The sequence below is a fragment of the Coccomyxa subellipsoidea genome (genome assembly GCF_000258705.1).
Source record: "Coccomyxa subellipsoidea C-169, whole genome shotgun sequence".
NCBI lineage: Eukaryota > Viridiplantae > Chlorophyta > Trebouxiophyceae > Coccomyxaceae > Coccomyxa > Coccomyxa subellipsoidea.
Window position 1 is genome coordinate 66,201 of NW_005178017.1, and position 15,699 is coordinate 81,899.

At 52.9% G+C, this 15,699-nt stretch overlaps 5 protein-coding genes across 5 annotated transcripts; 3 read left to right on the forward strand and 2 right to left on the reverse strand.

Moving 5' to 3' along the window:
• Nucleotides 1–877: 877 nt before the first annotated feature.
• On the reverse strand, nt 878–1,287 carry COCSUDRAFT_34600 (hypothetical protein). Its single transcript, XM_005642614.1, has one exon. It carries the CDS (start codon nt 1,279–1,281, stop codon nt 976–978), a length of 306 nt encoding a protein of 101 aa, XP_005642671.1. The 5' UTR covers nt 1,282–1,287; the 3' UTR covers nt 878–975.
• Nucleotides 1,288–2,101: 814 nt separating this feature from the next.
• On the forward strand, nt 2,102–3,360 carry COCSUDRAFT_60503 (hypothetical protein; the record flags this gene model as incomplete). The annotated part of the gene is made up of 3 exons (XM_005642615.1): nt 2,102–2,203; nt 2,342–2,489; nt 2,786–3,360. 3 exons carry the CDS (start codon nt 2,102–2,104, stop codon nt 3,358–3,360), a joined length of 825 nt encoding a protein of 274 aa, XP_005642672.1.
• Nucleotides 3,361–5,119: 1,759 nt separating this feature from the next.
• On the reverse strand, nt 5,120–8,351 carry COCSUDRAFT_60504 (hypothetical protein; the record flags this gene model as incomplete). The annotated part of the gene is made up of 8 exons (XM_005642616.1): nt 5,120–5,134; nt 5,345–5,479; nt 6,167–6,292; nt 6,587–6,691; nt 6,953–7,042; nt 7,421–7,615; nt 7,926–8,086; nt 8,333–8,351. The coding sequence occupies 8 exons, from the start codon at nt 8,349–8,351 to the stop codon at nt 5,120–5,122; spliced, it is 846 nt and encodes a 281-aa protein (XP_005642673.1).
• Nucleotides 8,352–9,427: 1,076 nt separating this feature from the next.
• COCSUDRAFT_55001 (hypothetical protein) lies at nt 9,428–12,387 on the forward strand. The gene is made up of 8 exons (XM_005642617.1): nt 9,428–9,597; nt 9,736–9,850; nt 9,996–10,038; nt 10,201–10,349; nt 10,550–10,630; nt 11,024–11,420; nt 11,657–11,805; nt 12,047–12,387. Exons 1-8 carry the CDS (start codon nt 9,467–9,469, stop codon nt 12,149–12,151), a joined length of 1,170 nt encoding a protein of 389 aa, XP_005642674.1. The 5' UTR covers nt 9,428–9,466; the 3' UTR covers nt 12,152–12,387.
• Nucleotides 12,388–13,275: 888 nt separating this feature from the next.
• COCSUDRAFT_55002 (hypothetical protein) lies at nt 13,276–15,588 on the forward strand. Its single transcript, XM_005642618.1, has 6 exons — nt 13,276–13,509; nt 13,677–13,747; nt 13,927–13,995; nt 14,317–14,486; nt 14,808–14,950; nt 15,156–15,588. Exons 1-6 carry the CDS (start codon nt 13,477–13,479, stop codon nt 15,240–15,242), a joined length of 573 nt encoding a protein of 190 aa, XP_005642675.1. The 5' UTR covers nt 13,276–13,476; the 3' UTR covers nt 15,243–15,588.
• The last annotated feature ends 111 nt before the right edge of the window (nt 15,589–15,699 follow it).

Sequence of the window (15,699 nt, forward strand, 5' to 3'; positions counted from 1 at the left end):
CTCTGGCAGCTCCAGCGCATCTCCGCCCTCGCCCTCCCCATCACCACCCTCGCCCTCCCCGCCGCCACCCTCGCCCAGCAACACTGCTGGATGAGTGTCTACGGAATTTCTCAAGAGAGCTGCAGGCCACTGCCGCAGAAATGCCCCAGTCAGAATATTGGCAGTGCGCTTCTGCAGAGCAGTGAAGGCTGCTGCATCCACAGGGCATTCAGAATAGAGGAACAGAAAACAAGTGGATGGGAAGTATGGCGACACACCTGATCGGTGTGCAATGGCGCAGTGTGTTCTTGAAGCTCTGAGAGGAAGAGGATGCTAGTAGGAGAATTTCATTCCTTATCAAGCATTGTTGTCTGTCGGCTGCTTTGGAGCCACGCTGCTGCTCATGGTTTCTGCGGAGGCCTTGGGGTGGCCGTGCTTCTGAGGTGGGCCCTGCAGACACACCTGGGGAATAAGTGATTCTGGGGCCATGATGACCCCAACAATTTACTTTGCGCTCGGCTTCCCTGTTTCATTCCCAATTGGTTCGTCGCTGCTCAGTAGAGCTGCCATGGCATTGTGCAATGTTGTGCTTGTCTGCGCAGCATGCTGCCCGTGAAATGAAAGGGAAACAGACCCATCTCACAGTTTGGCGATGGGACAAAATGGTGGAACCCAAGCAAGGTGCAAGTCAATGTGAAACTCCTGTTTGATCAAGCAGCGCTTGCGGTCGCGCCCAGAGAGGATCGGTCAAGGCAGTAGCTCGACCGCAATTTTGCCTTGTACTGCAGAAATGACAACCCTTGGCAGGAACTGGCACATGATTTTGCGTGCCCATGTGCTTGAAGTGAATGATGTGATTTGATATTGTGGAATGTGCTTGATAGTGACAGGTGTGTGTCTGTCAATTTCTTATTGGCATCTTTCTTTTGCAGCCTTCCAGGCGCCTCCATGCCAGCAACATGGTGTTTTGAGATGGCTTGTCTCCGTCTGCCCCAATTACCTTTGCGCGTAAATATACCATGTGTTCATCGTGACAGTTTCATTGCTTCTGAATGAGCTAGATCTGAACGACGATTGTGCCCCAATGATTGTCAGTGGGAACGATATTGATGGGCCAGTGAATTTGTCTGCATTGCTGTGTGCTGTATGTGTGTGCTGTGATGGGATCACATATGCAGTGCAGATGTGCCCTTGCTGGCGAAATATCAAGCATCTTTTGAAACGCTCCAGCCTGATGGTGCCCATGTTCCGGAGCCAATACCACCATGTACCGTGAAGCATTGTGAGCGCTGTAAAGATCATGATTGGACAATTTAGAAGGAGTCCTTAATGCACTGGACTGTAGCTATCGCCCATCTACAGGTTGCAAGCACCCTGACAGTGCTACAGAGCATAATCTGCTGACATATCCAGCAAATGATGCAGCTTCCGATAAAGATTTGCAAGCAGCAGCAGAGGTCAAGGCACAGCTATAATGCCGGGTACCCGGTTGTGTGATCCCACTGAGAAACCCCGGGCTCACAAATGCCACTATTACTAATAAAGCTGTCATTATTGATATCAGACCTGGCCTAAGCTGACCTGACTGTCTAAGCCCACCATATTTGAGACACACCAGAAGAGGACTCATCATGAAGCACTGGAGGTCTGTATGGCTCCAAGTGGTTCGGATCTGAGACAGCCCAGCTTTTGGGTGTAAAGGGTGCGTCCACGTGGTGCGAGGGTCCAAGAATGATGCCATCGCCCAAGAAGAAATATTTTATGATGCTCCCAATTCTTGCGCGCCTTGCATAGCAAAGTTCTCTCTGTATAGCTCTGAAGAGGACGGGGAGGATGGCGAAAGAGCGTCGTCGCAGTGGTGCGTGGAGGGAAGACTGCACTGACCTGCTCTATCGGTACATCGAGAAAAGCGGTATGGCGGACTCGTCCTCTTGCTTGTTGAATGATGGCTGTACTTGGAAAGAGGCATCTTTCCCGAAACACATGCGGACCGGTTTAAGTGAATGGATGGTTCCGTGGCGAGCAGCCTTTTACTTTGCGCAAGTCCGTGTCGCTGTGCCCGGACCGGGTCAGTGTCAATGTTTCCTCTTCTTATATTTACCCCTTCCTAAAGCTTGTCTTGATGTTCACAGGAGGGCAGCTGGAGCCGGGATGGCAGAGCAGTCGGTGCCACTACGTCACTGGCGGCACGGCGCATCTTTGGTACCAGTGCTGCGCTCCACAGGTGTGAAAGCAAAAATTTCTGTTGCTGCAAATCATTTCAGATGTTCATGTATGGCCATCCTCAGCATGTAACCTTCTAGTAGGACTGTAGAAGTTCAATCTCTTTATTCGTTCCTCAGAATGTGAGCTGGCAATGCAGGGCTTCAGGGCGGTCAAAGGGCCAACCATATGCAGGTACAAATCTCACGCAAGCGTTGCACGCGCCCTGGGGCTGCAGCCCTGCCGCCTGCACGTCAAGGAGCTCATGCAAGGAGATCTGGGAGCGGCTCGAGGTCAGGTACAACCAGGTGAGCTGCTGACACGTACAGAAACAATGCTTTAGGCCATTGGAATCTACAGATTCAGAGCTCTGTTCTTGTTATTCTTATGGCGGGGTTCCAGCATCTCTTCTGGTGCTTAGGCCACCCAGAGATCAATATTGGCACACGCATGCATGCTGAGCTTCAGGGTCTTTACAGCAGCAAAGAAGCGGTGTCAAAAAAACAGCAAATCCCTGAGGTGCTTCCATAAATGTTGCGCTTGGCCCTGATCAAATCGCACCTCAGTCGTCATGAGACGCCGCGCCGGGCGCCTGTGCATGCAGGCCGTGCGCGCCTGCCTCACGGCGTGCAGTCAGACTCAGGCGAAGAGTCTGATGACACTGACGAGCGCCCGGTCGACTGCCTGCCAGAGGATCAAGCTCCCGACTACCCCGGCAAGCGCCCTTTCACAAATGCACCCAAGCGCGTGAGGAGCCTGCGCCAGATCGCCAGGGAGCTGCCCCGCAAGAAGCTGCGCACAGTCGAGGAGGAGGGAACAGCCGCAGACCAGGCCCCAGCCCCGGCCGCACCTGCTGCATCTGTGGAGCCTTCATCAATAGATGGGGGGGACCAGGATGGTGATATGGAAGAGCAGCCTGTCGACGGGGGGGATGAGGGAGCAGAGAACGTGCCGATGGTCCTGGCAGACATAGCAGCTGCTGGGGAGAAGGTGTCAAACAACAAGGGCGCAGCAGCAGCAGCATCCGGGGCAAGGGAGGCAGCAGCAGGCGGCGAGGGGCTGAGCAGCGAGGTAATCGATTACATAAGGGAACTGCAGGCGAACAACCAGCACCTGAGGGACGAAAACGCGCAGAATCTACGCAAAATTGATGCAGTCAAGCAGGTTCTTGAAGCTTGAAGGGAAACCTTTCTGAATGACCCCCTGGTGCCGGTAGCAGCTAGTGAAGGCAAAAGATTTGCTCCTGCTGCCAGGAGTTCAAATTGCGCGAGCACCGTAACCACCAAGATTGTAAACAGGAAAGAGCCAACAACAACAACCCTTCACATGAAGCTGGAGGCAGTTTACTCTGGTCAAAAGTCATCGGCATGAAGGTGGATCAGCCAAGGCAGGACAGTAAAGGACTAACGGAGGTTGCATAATGTGATGAACATGTGTTTTTAAGTGGTTGACACCCGGGTCCACCCCTACAAGCAATGTGATCATTGCACATTGTGTCAGTCCCATTGAGATGGTAGTGGCTTAAATGCAGTTGGTTAGAAGCAGTGTCATTAGATATTTGCCGGACGTAAACTTTTGCAAAAAGAATGTCTTTCTATTGCTGAGATCTGGCTGAGATGCCAAATTGAGCCAGGGACTCCCTCGGAGCTCTTCCTGATGAGCAGATCATTGCCGGATTGTAATTATCCATGTCTGTACCATGGCTATTTGGCTATCACTTCAACAAGGTTATGCGACTTGAATTGGATCAAGGATTGCAATGGTGATATATCATGATCATGCCTTGTGTACTGCAATGAGATTTCTCCAGGGTGATGCAGTTCATCATGTCACTTGCATGAACCACAGGTGCAAAAACTGTTGATTGCAGACAACTCGATCAGATAGTGTCAGGCTAGAATCTGTCAGTTCATCAGCTCATTGAGACTTCATGGATGGAGAAAGCTCTTAAGGAAATAAACTTTTGCTGACACACCCGCTACTACAGTCTCAGTGCAGGCAGCAGATCCGAAGGCAACCTGATCCTATTATCCTGAAGAGACCATTCCTAATTATCTCTACAGGCAACTCCTGCATCATTCCAAAAGAATCCTGCTCCACACAAACAATCCAAACAGTCCAACAGCTGTCTGAACGGCAACCTACCCCGCAAATCTCATCACGCATGTGCATGATGAAGAAAGCCAAGCGTGGATGAGTAGGAGAGCATCGTGGACCTGGCAGCAATCCCCCACGACCCAATCTCCGCACTGCACTTTGCGCCCTGCACATCAACAGCGCATGTTTAACACCACCAAATACCAACAGCTCCTCTGCTGCTGCCGCTGCAGCCAGACACAGAGGCAGCATCTGCAGTGTGCAGGGAGGGCAGTGAACACACTGCTGTAGATCATAGTTGCACAGTACGTCTCAAATTATTTAAAATACGCGTCCTGGACGTCATGGGGACGTATTGGCGTTCCAGACGGCCTAGGACGGCTAGATTAGTCATACCTTCCCAAAAGGATGACAAATCACCTGTCTGGTGGCCTACATTGGCTAGAATAGCACCGATTCGCATGAGAGCGGCTTTGAAAGGTCCAGACTGTTTAAGAAAGAGGGTTGTGCACACTTCCCAAGGCTTCCAATGAATGCATATTGCCCAAAACATGCTTGCATGCATATTGCCTACATAGGCGCACGTGCCGTATTCTAGACGTATTGGGTGCCCAACTTTTGTAGGACGCGTCCCGGACGTGCAAGTACGCGTTTCCGTCCTGATACACGTATCCGTACTGTGCAACTATGCTGTAGATTGGCTCTGATGAATGAAGGACTGCAGAGACGATGATTATGATCAGGCCATTCGTACTGGAATGAGTCGTCCACCAGCTTTGCAAGACTTCACGGATGGAGAAGCAGCCACAAATCAAGCTCTCAAGGATAGGAAGCTTTGCTGCTAACACACCCGCTCCTACAGTCACAGCGCAGCCAGCAAGATTTGAAGGCAATCTGATCCCAAGGTGGCTGTCACAGATCGGCCCAGATGGCTGGATTTTAAACCCAAAAGGATCATCTGGTGCCGATCTGCGCCTAGTCTAGTCCGTTTTTTCATAAATCCGTGACAGTGAGAGTCACAACTTTAATGCGTTCCCAGCAATCTGAAAGGTGCAAATGCCCGCACCTGTAGGAGGGTGGAGGGCATGATGGCCTGGAGTGAGGCCTCCTCCAGATGTGCCACGTCAGCGCAGGAGTACAGCCAGGCACCCAGCCGCTCCGGCCTCTCCCTCACATCCGCCGGCAGGCACTCCGCATAATCCTGCACCAACGCTCAAACTGAAGCACCAGCAGGAATGACTATAACCCTATAGTCGTCCCACGAAGCGGCAAATGTATTGGCTCAGTCCACTGCACGCACCATCACTCAGAGTTGCACAACACGCTACAGATTTCTTTAAGGCCGTATATACAGTCATACGGAATTTTAAAGTACGGAATATGGTCAAATATGATAAAATCTGGCCAAGGAATACGGAAGTATATAAATTTGCCGTATGCTGTATGCCGTATGACCGTATTCGCATGGTGCAACTATGTCATCGGTCCTCCTTCAGACTCTAGCAATAGTCCTCCTTGAACTGCCAGCAACCGTCCTCCTTCAACTGCCAGCAACTGAAACCCACAGAGGAGGCTGCTGCAAAAACAGGGTGCAACAGGCACCCAAGCAAAGCTGCACATAAGAGACCTCCTTGGGGGCCACCATCTCAACGCCATCTTGTTGCATGCACTAGGAGGACAGCAAGTGCTGAAGGAGAAGAAGAAACATGGCCAAGAAAGCAAGGCAAGACAGGCTGTCCAAAGTCTGCCATCAGCACCTGAGACCACTGTACGCGATAGAGTTTTCCTTCCTTGACAAACCACACAAATAAGTGGCTGCGTCGCCATCAAGGATCTTGTCATTTTCCGCAGTTTTGAGCATGACTTGGGGTGTAGATTCAATGCTGACCTGGACGAGGTCGCGCAGGCCCTGCTGTGCCCACATGGAGTCGCGCAGGTGCAGCTGCAGCAGCGTTCCCTCCTCCACACCCGCCACCGCCACTTGCACTGCCAGCCGCGGCGTGTCAAACCCCAGCTGCACCCACACCCGCTCAATCATGATTGGCGTTCTGACAGTGCGAAATAAATTTTTTCAAAGCAGGCAGGGCCCCAGCTGGTCCTCCATGTCTCAATCGCATGCCCCACTCTCTGCCTCTTGGGACACATACATTTCTCTGCCGTCAAATTGTCCCTTCACAGCCGTCTGTGTCTGCCGACAAGACACCTGATATAGTTGAAATGCAAAATGCCGTATGCATGTGCCGGAGCCGTATGCCGTGCCGTAAATGAGGCAAGAGCTGCAGCAAGGATGAAATACTGAAGCGCTCACCAGGTTCCTGGCCACGAAAGCGCTGCCGGTGCCTGTGGGGTCCAGGCCGATCTGCAGCGGCAGCAGCCGCTCCGAATCGTCCATCTCAGTGAATAGCCGCTGCATCTGCATGTGCATGTTGAAAGTGCATGAGCATGCTCGGCACTGAAGCAGGGAGCAGCAGTGCGGTACCAATTTTTGCTAGGTACACTCATCATGCATCGAGATCACACAGCAGTGATGGCTGGAAAGCCAAGGTCTCAAACCAGAGCGCAGGCAAAGGGGTTACCGCGGGCTTGTTCTGATAGCAGCCTCAATTCACATCGCCTTTGCCAACACGTGAAACTGATAGAAGTCAGGGCATTGTCATGCTGGGAAGGCGCGCACCACTAGGAGGGCGGGCAGGTCGTCCAGGTGCGTGATGGCGTTGCCTTCCACTCCAGTCACCCGCACTACGCGCCCCACAGGCCGACAGCCCTGCATGGCAGCACTGGCGGTAATGAGATCTCGCTCTTGCTAGGAAGCTGAGCTCCAGTTCCCACAAATATTGCGGTGCAGTAGCACTTGATCTGACAGTGCAGCAGGAAAGCAGTGGAGAGGGATGCAGATACCAATGCGGAATGAACCGCACTGATTGCACAGGCTTTCTGCATCCAAACATGCAGACCTGCACAAGCATCCGCAGTGCTATACAAGGCACCACCATGGCATGACTGAGCAGCACAGTATAGTATAGCTTGCCTGCAGGACGCACCTTGCCTCTTGGAGGCACAAGCGCGTAATGATAACAGTAATAGTAATAAGACACTAATAGGAATGATAGCAGCACAAGGGCTATGGCGGTGCAGCACTCACCTGCCAGCAGAGCTGGTCGAAGCGCAGCGGCCCGCGCATGAGGCAGCCCACAGCACCCTCATCGTGCGCGTCTGAATTCAAAAAGAGGGCCCCCCGCAAGCTCTGCCCGGGCCCCCACGCGCTCGGCGCGACGACCCCTCCCAGCAGCGGCGCCTCCGGCAGTGCCCCCCGCAACCGCGCCAGCAGGTCCTCCACCTACATTCACAGGTTCCCCCTCGCTTTGAATCCCCTGGCAACAAAGACCACATTCCTAACCCTTCACAAAACCACTGGCGCGGCCGACAAACACATGATGCTTGCATCAGAGTGGTCGCCCAACTCCAGGCCAGATGAGGTTGCCATTTGAAGAGCCACAGGGCACTATGCAGAATAATAGGAGCCAAGCTCATCTCTGACAAGCACACGTGAAAGCGGAGCGCTTGGCATGCAAGACATCATATGCATGCTTCTCTCAATCGCTCACCACAGGTCATTGCGACTTCATTACAGGGAGCAGCGCACACACCAGGAGGAAGTGTGGCTCTGACAGGATAAGGCCCGCTGTGCGGTCTGGCCCAGAACTTCCCTTGTCCCCCGATGCAGGCGCCGCTATGAGGTCATTCCAGGAGCCCTGCCGCAGATCCGGCAGCGACGCGCTCACAGCATGGAAGGGGAACAGCCTCACATCTGTGCGCCAGCAAAATACACCGTCATCGATGCCTTACCGCTCAAAGCGGATCGGCAAATTTTAAATTCAAGCCGCATTTGCATTCTCTGATGCTTGTGCATTGGCCTCATCAGACAAAGGCGGGAGCAGGTGACAGTTGCGCTGAGGTTGTGCGCATTCCTGTGGGGCGGGTAACTGTGCGGCAATGAGGAGGACTCGGGGCAAAAGTCGCAGCGCAGTGGTGTGCTAGAGCAGGAAAGACTCACTTGGAAGTGATGCTGCCATTAGAGAGACTCCCTGCCCGCTGCTGCTCGTACTCCCTTGCCCCATCAAACTCTGAAGGCAAGGCACGGACTTCAGCTGGAGTGCTCCGTGTGTATATTTGAAATGAGTGTTGAAAACCACCAAAGCATTGTCAAGCAGGACACAATAAAACCAAGAATAGTCATGCTTGACCAGGATCATACCTGTACAACGCCGCCAAGCACAACTGGAGGGGCCTGGGTGCTGCTCGCAAGGCACTCTCGAACATACTGAGAAACCAGAAAGAATATGATGTCAACCAGAAGCAGCATTTGAACTACTAGTGAAATGCGTTGACATGTATTTGTGTGATGTCAACAATGAGTCAGCTGTGGGCTGGTGGATAGTACAGTGCAGACGCCCTGATGCCAACAACACAGCATGTATGGACTGTCGCGCTTACCGCTGATGCAAAACGGATGTTGTTGCTGCCGTAGGTATCCGCAGTGACAAACAATTGGCACAGATCGGGGCTCCTATCAGGGCCAAGCTTCTGCTTGACTTGCTGGACGCACTCAACCACAGCTCTGGAAAGGGTCCCATGGGATGAAGTGCCGAGTGCGAATTGGAAGCAATCTGGGTCGGTAGATGGGGCTTGATTGATGCTCCTGACCAGGCTCGATGGCTTGGGCAGCAGCGCTCGCTGAAAGTCCTTCAGGAGGGCAACGTAGGCATGCAGCCTGGGACTCGGAAAGTTTTGCATTCCTGAATGTGGCGAGGCTTGCAACACCTTATGAATACTAAATTATTGACATTCACCCTCCTGTCACATCTTATTTAACCAGAAATCAGCCAAAACGCACCAGGTCACACGTGACAATCCAGCTTTAGGAGCCTACACAAGAATAGCTCTGAGCGTTTGAATAAAAATACAACAACCTCACGGTGAAGTTCTGCAAACTATGTTTGAATCAAAGAGGATCCCAGGCGCGCCCTTCGCTAAGCAGCTGCACTTTTGGTGCTGAGGTGGCAAACACCTGGTCCAAGGCTTTAGGGTCTCGGGGATGAGGATAGAGCCGAGATCCTTGTGCAACAGTAGCGCTAGGAAGCTGTACTGACTGCTCTCTGCGAACCTGGTGGCATCAAAAGTGGTCAGTATGAGTCTCCATGTTGCTGCCCACGTCGCTGCAGGCCAGATCGCCGCATCTGCCGTGAACATCAGGCCTGCCGCACGCAAGTGCGTCGACAACCGTCGCAGGACAGCAGTCACGTGCTCAATTTCGCACAGGTGGGGATGGGATCGATCTGCACAGCACTTTCGCTATAGATGTGTTGATAAAATTTTCTGAAGGACTTCAAGAACGACAGATCAAAAACAGTTGCCGACTTGGTTCTGCTGTTAATCACGGAATCTTGTGTACATCAGGTCGGAGGATGACCACTCAGCAGCGAGGAACATCGCCGTGGCAGGCATGGCAGCCCTGCTCTTTGCTGGGCACCCACAGATGGCTTTGGCTAAGGATGCACCTCTTCAAGGCCAAGTAAGTACAGGGACCCTCAGATCACCTTCCTCCAGTGATTTGCTTTGTTGACAGTTCGGATCTTGATTGTGAGGACAAGAATCGAAGTTGTGCTGCTGTCCCAATCAGATGAGGTGCTAATCTTGTGGTGCCTTTACATCAACAGGGAGATCTGCTGACGGAGCTTCTGGAGAAGAATGGAGGGAAAGGTGAAATCTTGATGCATTGACGGCGATCATGATGACATGCAAGGGGAGATGGAGGCTATACTTGCCTTGCAGGAAGTGCCCGGCCTGAACTTTTCAAGTGGTGAAGACTCAACATGCGTCATGCACCCCATCCTGAATTCGCATGGGCTTTTCTGCATGCAGGGGTGAAGGTGCTTAAGGCACCTAAAAAGAGCGAGGCAGTGGCGCCCAAAGAGGTTTTCAAATCACTGATCAAGGAGGCTCCCAAACCGGCCCCAGTCAAGGCCGCTGCCACGGCCGTGAAGAAGATCACCCCTGCACCAGCAAAGAAGGTGGGCCTGTCATTTCACCTGGCCCTTTTAATGGTGAAAACAATTCAGAGGATGGACAGAACATTTTTGCCTCACACTTTGATGTGCCTCCATCACAACTGGTGTCCTTCACAAACGGGCCAAACTCAATTTGGTGTTCTGACATGCCCGGATAGGAAAATATGGAGTCAGGTCGACAGACACATGCATGTGGGTTGCAGGTGGACCCTGTTTCTGCGGTCTCGGAGAAGCTCAAGTTCTCGGAGCCTGTGAAGACTGGCACAACAGGCATCCTGCCCAAGGTGAATCGCACTCTGAATTACACCTCTCTTCATGCGGAGGTCCAGCTGCAAAGCAGGCGGGTTGATGAGCAGCAAAGTCGTTCTGAAGATCATGATGTGTGCTGACTCTTGAAGCCAATCAAACCCAGCTGTGTCAGCAGACTGCAAATAACCCAAAGCCAGCAAGCGTTGCAAATTTGTCGCCTGTAGCGCCATATCCAGATTGGGACACCAAACGAGTGGAGTCTGTCTTATCGGCGATTGCTCGCTCTCCTCGTAGTGTGGAGGTGAAAGCTCCAGGGAATGCAGAGCTCTGCGCTCAACTCCCTGGCTGGGGGCCATAACGTGCATCAGGGGCACATGCAGGGCCTAAATCCCACCAGGACAAGGGTTAATCCACACGTGGGTGCGCAGGGCTTTGAGGAGTCCGCCCTGCCGCTGCCCAAGGCGCTGCAGAAGGCCGGCTCCGCTGCGGCCGGCGCCGCTAAGTCAGCGGCTAGCAGCGTCCAGTCAGCCGCCAAGGCCGTCACTTCAGCCGCGCCTGCGCCCGCGCCTAAAGAGGCCGTGAAGAAGGCCTTTGTGAACCCGCTCCTGCAGAAGCGGCAGAGTGCGCCGGCCGCGCCGGTCGAGGCAGTGAAGCAGGCCCTGCCAAACTTCTTCGCCCAGAAGAAGGAGGCCCCTGCGGCCAAGCCGCTTGAGGCAGCTAAGAAGGCCTTCGTTAACCCGCTGCTGCAGAAACGGGAGGCCGCTGCTGCGCCCAAGAAGGAGGAGGTCAAGAATTTCATCGCGCCTGCCGCTGCAGCTGCCAGTGGTGCGCACATACTGTCATACTTATTCTGTAAGGTCTCATTGATTTTGGAGTGATGAGAGTGAGGCCCTCGTGATTTGCCTGGCCGTCTCGTATGCAGCAGCTTTGCCCCTGGGGTTTTCCCATGCAAGGCGCTTGCCTATCCTGTGGCGTGTATGGGCAGCAGCATTGTTGGGGGTGGGACGTCTCCGTGTTTCGGCTGTTTCAGTGCGACTGAGGGCATCTCTGTGTGTGCGCAGCTGCCGCGGCGTCAGCAGGCGCGGCCATTCAGAAGGCAGTCGAGCCGGCAGTGTCGAGCGCGCCGGCGGCACCGTCCTTGCCCAGCGTGTCACTGCCGAGCGTGTCCCTGCCTTCCTTTGGCGCCTCCACATCGCAGGACACCACAGAGGTGAATAATTGCCACTTACTCACTGCACAGTGTACGTCTCATTTCCTGATAGAGGGTGGCACATTTCGGGATCTACTTCTGGCGAATTTGCAGAGGTGCCCACCAAGCCTTATAGACGGGCAGGGCTGTACCATGCGGCCATGCTGCTCTACTCACAAGTTTTGTCATGTACCGGAGGGCTCGTTGGAGATAGGATGTGTGATGCGGCTGGTGGGTGTGACGGTGGCATGTTCCGTTGCAGGCATTGGGTGTGTTGGGAGCAGAGGTGGTGGGAGCGGCTATTGCATCTTCGATTGTGGGGGGCATCACAGCAAAGGTGCCAACCAAGAAGGAGTTGAAAGCTTGAAGGCTGAAGCGGATGCACCAAATGCCTTGATAAATGTGGAAAGAATGCAATTTTACAGCTGCAGCGCATACATTCAGGCACTTGCAGCACCAGGATTTGAAAGAGTAACATGAGAGCAAGTATATTTACCTATCAATTAAGACATCAGTATGCTTTAAATTTACAGCATGTGCTTCAACTGCAGTATCGCTGCAGATCTATCACACCCAAGACTATGTCTAGCAAGAGACATCTGGAAGCCTAATCTGGATCAATACTCTCGCCGAGTTGGCTTGGAGTTGGCATGGAGTTGGCTGGTCGGTTCATAGCCCAATCATTGGACCCTTCTTGGATTTCAATTTTTACAAGATGTTGTTGTTGAAAAAATAAAGGAAATTTTTCTTCTTCCACCTATCGCCTGGCTGTTTGCGCTTTGAAGTTGCTGCCTGTACCTTAAAATAAGCAAGGATAGACAGCTAGAAGGTCAGCTTTTGCATAGCCCAGACGAGAGCAATTACAAGCGCCATCAGGAAAGGCTCCCAATCTAGGGCTTCGTACCAGCTTGGGCTTGTGAGGCCAGGAAACAGCCAGCCAGATGGGGGATTCCAGTGATGATGATATGCCCCTGGCAGCCCGTCTTGCCCCAGGTGCGCCCCTGTTGTGCCGGATGTCTGCCAGATTGAAGAATTACCTATTGTGAGAAAATCCACAGTCGTCTTTGATCGTTGTTACTTGAGCCTGTTGAAGGCAGTCCCTCCAATTGCAAGATGGCTCTTTTCTTGCAAGATTTTTTTTGCTGCCTTCTCTGCAGAATGCAATTGTTCCCGTCGCTGCTTCTCAAAAGGGGTCGCAATTGCATGTGTCTGGTGTGCCATGCAGTTTTAGCCACGAAAAAGGAACCATCCAGCAAGGCAGTGAAGGTACATCTCTTCACACAAGCTATCTCAAGCATAATAGCAATGGTTGACGGGATGCTTGTGAACGCAACTTATGGGTGCAATCCTGGCGGTTTTGTTTCACAAGAGCTAGACAGTCCTAGCCGTATCTCGTTGATGTTGCGTTCGGGTTTGCTGTGATGATTGTGACTTATCTGGAACACCCAGTTCAAATTGGACTCTCATGACCTCCCAGTTTGGCAATGCCAGGTTGAGAAGGTTGTAGAGCCCCGCCCTAGCCCGAAGAGTGCGCCACTCAAAACAAAGGGTGAGGCCAAAGCCCTTGAGAATGGGGCAAGCAAAGCTGCGCCAGCCCAAAACAAGAAGGCAGGAGGAGATGCCAAGGGGAAGGCAGCTGCTAAGGCTGACAAGGATGCTCCTAAGCCAAAGAAAGAGAGGAGGGTCTTTGACATGCCAGGGCAGACCAGGGAGACCCCTGATGAGGTGCGTGCATCTTGTTTACTCACTGTGTGAGTAAACAAGATAATGTACGTTTGAGATGTGAGTACTACTGAGCAGCTTGAGACTTTTGCCCCTTCGCCTGATATGGCACATGACTCTACTGGCATGTGGTCCTGGTTATTGACCAAGGCGTGTCTTTGTGAGTGCAGACGGATCCCTTGCGGAAATTCTACACATCTCTGAAGGAGCAACGGCCAGACAGCGCCATTGCCAAGAAATGGTGCGTGCCCACCATCATCTTCTCACATCAGCCTTTCTGGTACCACATGCAGTAAATACTCCGGACTCCCTGAGATCAGGCCTTGAGAAGGATGGGACAGGCAGGCTATCTATCATTCACGCCTTTGCCTCTTGCATTTTCTTGTGAGTGTATGGTGAGCGACCTCGTGCTTGTGGCAGGTTGTTACAAACCGGTCTTCTACCACTGGAGGAGGCACAGGAGGAGGTTGCCAAAGGGAAGAACAACAAGTGCGCAACTGCTTGCCTTTCAACTTCCATTACAGTAAATGCAGCCTTCACACCCAAGCCACCTGCGTCCTAGGATATGGCCCACAATCATTGGCGCTCAGCATGCCATGATCCAATGGTGCCCAATATAGCTTTCACCAGCGATTGCAACGCTGTCTGCTTGCTATACCCAACGCCGATCCGCATTGAAGATTTGGGGCACTGCTTGCGCACAAGCCTCGTTGTGTCACAGTGAAGCAGGACAAACGGAGACAATGGATGCGCATTCCCCAGGGCCCCAATATAAATGACTGCCACTCAATCTCCTGCCACGCGTCGCAGGTCGCCCTCGAAGCCGTCGAGGAAATCAGGCAGCAGCGCGGGCGGCGCCACGGGCCGCAGCGGGGGTTCCGCCAGCGCAGGGGCCTCCCGCAAGGCCAATGGCAAGAAGCCGGCCGCCAACGGTGGCGCCAAATCAGGCGCCAAACCGGGCGCCAAGAAGCGGAAAGCAGGTGCGGCCTTGTACCTCGTGGGCCCCCATGAGCTTTCCACCAGAAGATCAACTCCTGCCCCCAGATGCACATATGCAATCAATCCTTGCTCACAACATGCCTGCAGTACATCCATTGGTTACCTGTATGGCGAGGAGACTCGTTGAGGTTTTCACCTGTATGACGCCGTGCGCATGAAAAAAGAGGCTGAGGAGTCTGTTAGGCTGACGTGGTGTTGAGGAGTCTGCTGCTATTCGATAGGAGCAGGGTGCTTATTGAAGTTGCATGCAGCTGCAGCCGATGGTATCCTGGATGTGAGACTGATGGTGACTGCTGCCGCAGAGTGGAGCGAGGGTGAGGAGGAGAGCAGCAGCGATGAGGAGTTCAACAGCGATGACGAGGTCCCCCTTGCACAGAGAGCCAAGGCCAAAAAGCCCGTAGCCAAGAAGCCTGCCCCGGCCAAGCGACCCGCCAAGAAGTCTAAGGTATGGCGTCAGATTACTCGCGATACTGCCAGCTCCCTTTAATTTGTAGACATGTCCCGGTCATGGTGTTGCTGAGAGACAGAGAGGCTGGTCAGTGACCTGAGGTCACTGTCACCATGTATGATGTCTGAAGTGTATGACTCAGTTGCCCACTTGTTACACGCGCTGCTGATGATTAACTTTGGCATGATGTGGGGTTGTGCAGGATGTGGCATTTGCAGATGGGGGCTTGGGGGACCCAGGATCTGACTCGGAAGATGACATACCCATTGGACAACGAATGAAGAAATGAGGGATTCACTGCACGACTTGTGCTGCCGTACCTACAGACGTAGACTAGCGAACGTTGCAAGACGAATTAACCGAAAGAGAACGCAGACAGCAAGGCAGGGCGCGTGCAATAGAAACATGCAGTATATGCCGTGCAGACTAGTATTGTTGCCATTGAACGAGACACTTCAGCAATCATTTCTGACCCTTAATATTTCACTGTATATCTCTACTGCCACCTTGGCACATGCATGCCTGTACATGTAGTGCGAGCTGACAAGTGCCAGTGGTGGAATTATGACATTTCTGACCACGAGTCCCATGACGTTATCATGGCGGCATCACAACCGCAGTGTAAATCTCACTGGAAAACCCTTCAGAGTGTGACGTGGTCTCGCGTTTTGAAACATCTCAAATCACAGCACTTTGGCCAGTTGCCAGTGTCCTTTCAATACCAAAATTGTACAGGACCAATTTAC

Bases quoted from the DNA above. Each gene is read 5' to 3' on its own strand.
- COCSUDRAFT_34600 (XM_005642614.1), bottom strand. From the start codon at position 1,281: ATGATCTTTACAGCGCTCACAATGCTTCACGGTACATGGTGGTATTGG.
- COCSUDRAFT_55002 (XM_005642618.1), top strand. From the start codon at position 13,477: ATGCCAGGGCAGACCAGGGAGACCCCTGATGAG. The intron at 13,996-14,316 runs GTGCGCAACTGC...CACGCGTCGCAG, and splicing joins GCCAAAGGGAAGAACAACAA to GTCGCCCTCGAAGCCGTCGA. The intron at 14,951-15,155 runs GTATGGCGTCAG...GGGGTTGTGCAG, and splicing joins GACCCGCCAAGAAGTCTAAG to GATGTGGCATTTGCAGATGG.
- COCSUDRAFT_55001 (XM_005642617.1), top strand. From the start codon at position 9,467: ATGAGTCTCCATGTTGCTGCCCACGTCGCTGCAGGCCAGATCGCCGCA. The intron at 9,598-9,735 runs GTGGGGATGGGA...TGTGTACATCAG, and splicing joins ACGTGCTCAATTTCGCACAG to GTCGGAGGATGACCACTCAG. The intron at 10,039-10,200 runs GTGAAATCTTGA...TTCTGCATGCAG, and splicing joins GGAGAAGAATGGAGGGAAAG to GGGTGAAGGTGCTTAAGGCA.